Raw genomic sequence first — 8,425 nt, 5'->3', positions numbered from 1 at the left:
TTGTCAATTTTGGTTAGCTGGGACGTCTTATAATAATAAATTTTAGTTATTCAAAGTGGCACATTAAATGTGTTTTAAAAAATTAAAAATTATCTCAGAAAAAAATAAGTTAAAATATCATAAATTACACAGTTATTATCCTGTCTAAATAATAAATTTTAATATAAACTTACAAGTTTTGCGTAACTTCGGATTTTAAATACATTTTCTGTGCTACACAGAGATATCAAATAATAACTATTAAAGTATATGAATATAAGGACATGAAGAGCCGTTCGCAGGATGTTGTGCGTAAATGTGCTTCAATATATATATATATATATATATATATATGTATACACATATATATTTTGAAATAATTTTTTTCCTTTCTATAGGATGCTGGATTTGCATCACATGTATATAAAGGACCCCGTATACCCCCCTAACTAATTTTAAAATATTGCGAAAAAAACTCCTCAGCCAGAAGTCGAACCTGGAATTTCCGGCTTTCCGAGCCGTCGCCTTCCCTGTTAGGCTACCGAGGCACTTAGAGTTTGTCTCGCAATACTTCGTATATCTATCAAATATGTTCAGATCTTTTTAATACCGCTTCTTCCTCCAGCGTAAATTCTAATATAATTGGTGATAAATAGAGATTACTCTCAGGCTCAATAAGTCTTTTATAGTATATGAATATAAGGACATGAAGAGCCGTTTGCAGGATGTTGTGCGTGAATGTGCTTAAATATATATATATGTATACACATATATATTGCGAGATAATTTTTTTCCTCTATTATAGAATGCTAGATTTGTGCATCACATGTATATGAAGGACCCTAAGGGGAGTATACGGGGTTAGGCGACGGCTCGGAAAGCCGGAGATTCCAGGTTCGACTTCTGGCTGAGGAGTTTTTTCGCAATATTTTAAAATTAGTTAGGGGGGTATACGGGGTCCTTCATATACATGTAATGCAAATCCAGCATCCTATATAAAAGAAAAAAATTATTTCAAAATATATATGTGTATACATATATATATATATTTAAGCACATTCACGCACAACATCCTGTGAACGGCTCTTCATGTCCTTATATCTATATACTATAAAAGACTTATTGAGCCTGAGAGTAATCTCTATTTATCACCAATAACTATTAAGTCAACCAGTGTTCACAGTATTAAGAGGGTACTGGATACCGACTATAAGACCCGTAAATCGACGTTTTAGAAACCTCTTAAAAATTTCTCTAATTTCTAATTTTGTGTACTGCATTACATGAAAAATGCTTCTACAGAAGCACATAAATATAAAAAACTACAAAGTGCTTTTGAAAATGAGTATATAATGCTCTTTTGAACTCTTTTTTATTCATAATGGGTACATATGTATAAAAACGGAGCACCCTCGGAGGTCATTGTCCTTGAAATATGTTGTCAAGGACACCTCCATAAACAACAATCTGAAGGTTTTAGCCGTCGTTTGTTGTTCGTTAAAAAATTAAAAACAAAAGAAATATCATCAATGAACTCTTATTTTCCGACACCGTGTACGTTTTGTTCGTGTTGTAAGCGTGTAGGCAGGGGGGCTGGGCCCCTCCCCCCTGCTTTCCCCTCGAGAAAAAATGTATTATTTTTTAAATGAAATTATGTTTTATTATTTAAGTAGTTTAATAAAAATATTAATTTGTGGAGTTAGAGATGTTCAGATTTAGAGCTTTGAAGTATTTATTTAATATTAACACTTTACCGACCGGTAGCGGTTCGAACAAACTATGCCCTTCCACCGCCCGCTCAGCCGCAGATCGTCCGAGACACCGGCTCAGTTTCGGCCTAGACCGACGCGCGGGAATATATGCGCTTTTCTTAAACTCTGGTAAAATTGTACGCTTCGTGTTATTTTAGGGTAACGAAATTTAATAAAATTTTTTACTTTAATCATATTAGTGTTAAACAATATTTATTTTATCTATTACAATCGTTTTCAGTTTATTATTTACATAAAGTATACTATAATCCATATAACATTACTTATCGAAAAAAGAAGTTGTTTAATATTTTTCTAAACTATGATAGCGCTCGAAACAGTCACCTTTGTGTAGTGGGACGTTGCAATATTTACAAGCGAAACCTGTTCTGCTTAGTTTTTTTTTACTTGCACAAACTCTGCATTGTCGTAGGGGTTTTTTACATTGACCGCTGGTCACTATATTTACTAGTTTATGCTTTCCGAAATTTGCCAGTCTTCCGGGATGATCAAATCGGGATGTGGTTCTTGTGGGTTCGGAATTAGGTAAATCCTCACCTTGTTCTTCAGTTTCGCAGTCTTCTATCAAGGAAAGTGCCGCTTTGTGCAGAAAATTTTTATATGTAATTTTCTGTCCGTTCAGGGTTGTATATACTTTATAGGAGTTAAAAAGTGCACAATTGATGAAGAACATTACTACACGTTTTGTCCATTTTTTTGTTTTCCTAAAAATGGAGTAATAGGACAGATATTGATCGGCGCGATCTACGCCCTTCATATATTTATTGTAATCTATTACAGAAATAGGCTTCTGTATGGGGCAATCTGATGTCCTGCCTCTGTTTCCAGATTCCGCCATTTGTGCAGAATGTATTGTCGTTATCATGTTTACATTCCTTTTCCCATTATTCCATACTTGTAATAAAATATGGCCATTTCTAAGAAATTGATGTTGGCCTCTTGAAAGCTTGACCGTTTGAAGTATTTGAGGAAGACCTCTGTTCTTTCGAATCGTCCCGCACACTCGCAATTTATTTTTTAAATAAATGTTAGCTATGTTGACATTATTATAGTAATTATCTTGATATATATGGTGCCACATGTTCTTATACGGTCCAATGACCGATAATACTGTCTCTTCTAATTTTTTTCCATCAGCAGCATACACACAAAAGTTGGATACGTATCCTGTACGAGCTTCAGACAGCATTCTAACCAGTATTCCATATTTTGTAATTTTTGTCGGATTATATGTTTTAATTGACAATCTACCTCTCCACGGAATTACACATTCATCTAGAGACAATTGTTGATCTGGTTTATATACGTTGTTAAATTTTTCCTTGAAATAATCAATGACAGGCTGGACCTTCACCAGCCTATGCGGATTCGGAGAAATATCGTTATTATTACAAAAATGCCAGCTTTGCATTATTTGTAAAAATCTGTTCCTGCTCATAATCTTCGAGAAGAACGGCGTTTTTATAGATGGGTCTGTAGACCAATAATCGTAGAGAACCTCCTTCTTTACTTGTCCCATGAGAATTATCAGGCCCAAAAATTTCTTCATTTCAGTCACCGTGACGTCTTTCCATTTTTTCGTTTTTGATACAATTCTATATTTTTCCACAATTTGATAATGATATCTATTAGACTCCCTCACGAAGTGCTCAATCAGATCACTTCCAATGAATAAATTCACAATATCCATTACGCTTTTGGAGGACCTTGGCACAATTTTCACGCCAGGGCTGCCTTCGAAAGGTTCCAAAATTATACTCTTGTCGTTCGTTGACCATGTATCATTGTAGTCTTCAATATTATTATTCATATCCTCGTCTTCTGAATCACTGTATATTAGCGGTACAGGACGTCGCTTTCGAATGGTTATACTACTGCTATCACTTTCGTCATCAGTCTTACTTGCTAAACGGCAGTCAACACAATCTGACAGATCGTCAAGATAAAACTTGCCGAGACTATTCTTTCTATTCATTTCTAAGGGCTAAAGCTTAGAAAAAAGCACCGATTATCTGAATAAAGAATGCGAAATGCTTGCTGCTTGTTACTTGTCAATCTAACATAACCAAATATAACAGAAGGATCAAAAGTCGATTAATCGACGGCCGGTCGGTAGGCGCTGAGAACAAAACGTCGATTAATCGACGGCCGGTCGGTAGGCGCTGAGAACAAAACGTCGATTAATCGACGGCCGGTCGGTAAAGTGTTAATGTATACATTATTTATATTTTTAATTTCTTTATTTTTTTTAATGTCAAGGGTTGCACTTAAAATGTTAAGTGTTGGGATTAGTCTGGAATGGTTGATTTATAGATAATATTTAATTAATAAGAATGAAAAACAAATCCTAATGTTATTAATATAAAAAATATATTATTTATTTTGTTGAATTAATATAAAAATATTCTATCTAATTGCTCATGTAAGGTATTAGATTAAATAAAATATAAATTTAATTTCTATTCAATAATTAGTTTTATAATTATAATATAGACAAAAAATGAAGAATTCAATCAAGTGTCGCTTCATGTCATAATTGTTTACTCAATCAATATGCAAGGTTATACCCATCATACAGTAAATCACAAAGAAAATTTCGTAAATCCTCATACTAATTGTCACACGCAAAACATCAAAAGAATTTTGGCGAGATATACAAAGTAATATTCCACTTTATGTCAAGTAAACAATCTTGACATGAAGCGACACGTAATTGAATTCTTAATTTTTTCGTGAGGAGAGAGCAGGGGAGAGGGACGAAGTTCTTCCCCCTGCGGGGGAGCGTAGCCCTCCCTTGCTTACAACACTAACAAAATGTACACGGTGTCGGAAAATAACAGTTTATTGATGATATTTCTTTTGTTTATAATTTTTTAACAAACAATGAGCAACGGCTAAAACCTTCAGATTGTTGTTCAGGGAGGTGTCCTTGACAACATATGTTAAGGACAATGACCTCCGAGAGTGTTCCGTTTTTATACATATTTACCTTCATAATGATAGCATATGATAACCTATTTTGTCATCGCAATTTTTTTATGTTTCTCATTAATTAATTAGTCAAATCATAATCTGAGTGTCTCATTATGTTCTTTTTTGTCGTACTTAGTGCGCTAATTCAATGTAAATACGTACAGAAGCTTGGAAATAATTCTACATACATGAATATATAGTGAGGTTACAGAAGAAAACTGTATAAGAGAAAACTTTGGGTAAGTCCCCGATGCGCACAGAAACAATCAGACACGGCAGGGTGTATCAATCGGACACAGACTCAATCGGACACAGTTTCAATCAAACACGAGTTGGAATGGACACACGACAGTCGCGAACGGACACAGACGTAATTGAACACAGTCTCAATCGGACACAATCTGAAAAATAAATTCCGCTATGTCATTTTAGATATGATAAGAAAGGGAAAATACTTGTATTTCATTTTGTTATTCTACATGTTATTGAAACTAAGTACCATGGTTTTCAACCATGTTTTGTTAATAACTTTTTAATAAAAAATGAGCGACGGCTAAACCTTTTAGATTGTTACTTAGGAACATGTCTTTGACAACATATGTCAAAATCAAGGTCATCAGAGCATCCTTCTCTATACTAAACATGTACTAAAATGATTGCCGCGGAACACGTATAGGTAAGATTCAGTACATAAGTAACAACAGTTTTTCGCGAATATCTCAGAAACTAAGTTCCAACGGCGTTATGTATAGAGGAAAAAGTTGTTTAAAATCTTCTTTTTTACCACATATTAAAAAATTATCGAGATCGGGAGACCCCTTGAATATAATTATAGAAAATTTTTGCATTTTACGTTTTTTTTTTAAAAAAAGGGGGAAGCATGTAATTTTTTGAGCTCAGCCGATTAATTCCTCATTAGACTGACAAAATAAACAGGTTTTTTAAAAAAAGGTGAATTAAAATAGCTAATTTTTAAAAAGAGCTAAACTGCATAATTACCGATTTAATAAGTGTTGTGTCAAAAAATGTAATTTATTCTCAGATTGTTTTTTTAATATAAATTGTAATCTGGAGTGATATTTTTTGAAAGTATCTAACAGATGTAGTAGTTGGTCGACAGGAGCTGTCAAACTTATATCATCAACACAGCGATAATAAAAAAAGGGCTTAAATTTTTATTTCTTGAGAACTGATTTATCAAGGTCATGCATAACAATGTCAGAAACAATAGTAAAAAGAGGTATTTACCGCTCATAAATAGAATATTAAGGTAAAGCTTTTAACCGTTATGATAAGAATCCGCCTTTAATAACATGTTTTTCTTGTCGATCAATCCGGTCATAGTGGTCGTTGATTCAACATGTTAACGTTTTCCACTTGTTTTTATTAATTGACCGATGTATTTTATCGTAACTCTCAAATATAAGATGTGAATTGTTTACAACATAAGGTATTTATACACAATCTAATGTATTTATTTATATGTAGTACCCACTGAAGATGACTAGAAATATAGTCGAAACGTTTGGGGTATAATACACTTTGAATAATTATTTATTCTGCAAACCACTCTGCAACACCGTTCAGTCACGCCTAATCTGCTATCACATTTAGTTAATCCACACTGAACTTGAGACCATTCCTTGTTAAACAAATAGTAAAAAGAGAGGATTCCACTAAAGTAAGTGCTGAAAAATTTTTCCGTCAAACATAAAATAAGTGAAAGTCAATGTGAATTTGAGAATTTTCAAAAATTTGTTTAATAGAATCATTACTTTTTTCCCGAATGTGCCTCTATCTGATTTTTATGCCTTTAATAACCAGATCAATAAGAACGTTAGTGAAGAGGGAAATGTTGTCAAGTGATAAAAGAATGTGATTGTCATGTAAAGAAGTGTTATGAAGTTTGGTAACAAATTCGAAGCTGTTTTTTACTTGACTCAGGTTTAGGTATATTTGTGAAAATAATTTTGTAGAAGTATTCTGCAAACAAATATAAGAAGCTGCCGATCAAGGAAAAAATAATGCAAAAAGGATATCCCGGTTTAAAATTTTTAGGAACACCGTATGCCGAGAAATAATTCTATCGCTGGATCTAATAAACTTGTATAATATATCATCTATACATTATTGTTTTAACCATGAGTAAAAACTTCAATGTATTTTTGATGTTCTTACAAGGAAAATGACGCACGTGTCCCTTTCCAATTTTTGTGAGCTTTGAATATGTTGTAGAGTAACTGAAAATAAGAGACTCGTATTTTTTTTATGTGCTTTCTTGCACGTTTAGGTGACACCTCTTTGACAAAAAAACGGTTTTTTCTTTTTATGCGAATGTTGTAAAAACGGTAAGAGATATAAAAGAATGTTTTAAATAAAAGTTACATGGTCTTTTATAGTTTTTTTAACCGCGTAGGTAAATGTTTGTTTAATTCAACATTTGTTTATTTACCCCCACGACTTATTATTTTTTTCACAAATTTCAAAATTTTTGTAAAAACAAGTTATAGCATGTGTTACGCTGAATACAACCGTATATGATTTTATCATGTTTTAAAATCGCATCTTTCAGAAATAAGCCATCAATATCGCACTACATACGTCGCGCTGCATGACTCATTATTTATGTCGCGTTCTTATTGTAATAGGCGATAAAAAAACTAAAAAAATGAAAATAGTACTAGAAAATATATCGCCACGTATTTGATAACGTTCTAATCACAAATCAAAGAGCAAAGTTTACTAAAAGTGTTGCTAAGGCGTCCCTTTCACTGATACTTTACACTCTTATTAATAATCAACCTTTGCAGCGCGTTATCATATGCAAGTCAACTATCGTATATTACGCTTAAGGACGTTCTTCGAATTATTGATTTTCTTTAAATTTGCGATATACATAGTTTATGATCTTATTTATACGTAGCCTTTTTGGATAATAGGAGTAGCAATGTTAAATTCCAATATATGGAGAATTTATATTTCAATTTTTAACATGGATTTCCTATGTTGAGCCTTTGTGAAGTGGGGTTTTTTAAAATTACTGACGACAATTTTCTTAGAATTTTTTTAAAAAACAAGTATGTGGTAGTGAAGAGTGTCCTAATTAAAATACGATTTTGAATAATATGGCAAGCAACCTTTTTATTCAAACTGTAGCTTTTTTTGTTTTTTTTTGTCTTTTTTTTGTTTTGCTGGATTTATGTGTACTGCAGCTATTTTTGAACTTCTGCGCAGAGTAAGCGAGTCTTAGCAGTGCTGAATAGCTCAACTTAACTTTGTTACAGCAGTACAAACTTACTCATAAGAAGAGATATTTTAGGTTACTAACCACTGTATTTAGGTTGCTAACCACTGTAGTCGGAGAACGTCCTTAAGTACCTACATAACTATGTACTTTAATAAGATTATAATAGTTATGACTAGAACACAAAAATGTAACAAAAGAAAAACTTTTTTCAAAATATAAAAAATATTTAATGCAAAAATACCTGGCACGGCTGCATCGAAAGCGTACAAACAAACATATCTTACGTGCGCGTGTAGGCTATTTACAAAGTGCAGATTATTTACTGTTCTTTGCACCGCGATCCCGGGAGAACGTAAAAAGTACGTGTGTGTGCTTTGTGTATTAAGGACAACGATCCCGACAGGCCCTCCAGCAGCCAGGATCCGACGAGGGGAGTGGCGTATCGATCAATTAG

At 33.2% G+C, this 8,425-nt stretch overlaps 1 protein-coding gene across 1 annotated transcript; it reads right to left on the bottom strand.

Moving 5' to 3' along the window:
• Positions 1-2,034: 2,034 nt before the first annotated feature.
• Positions 2,035-3,726, bottom strand: LOC109862441 (piggyBac transposable element-derived protein 4-like). The gene has a single exon (XM_020442496.1). It carries the CDS (start codon positions 3,724-3,726, stop codon positions 2,035-2,037), a length of 1,692 nt encoding a protein of 563 aa, XP_020298085.1.
• Between the last annotated feature and the right edge of the window lie 4,699 nt (positions 3,727-8,425).

Source organism: Pseudomyrmex gracilis, unplaced genomic scaffold, assembly GCF_002006095.1.
Source record: "Pseudomyrmex gracilis isolate BER0280 unplaced genomic scaffold, ASM200609v1 scaffold_1803, whole genome shotgun sequence".
Classification (NCBI taxonomy): domain Eukaryota; kingdom Metazoa; phylum Arthropoda; class Insecta; order Hymenoptera; family Formicidae; genus Pseudomyrmex; species Pseudomyrmex gracilis.
The sequence above is the reverse complement of the archived record's forward strand: the minus strand, read 5'-3'. Positions and strand labels throughout refer to the sequence as shown.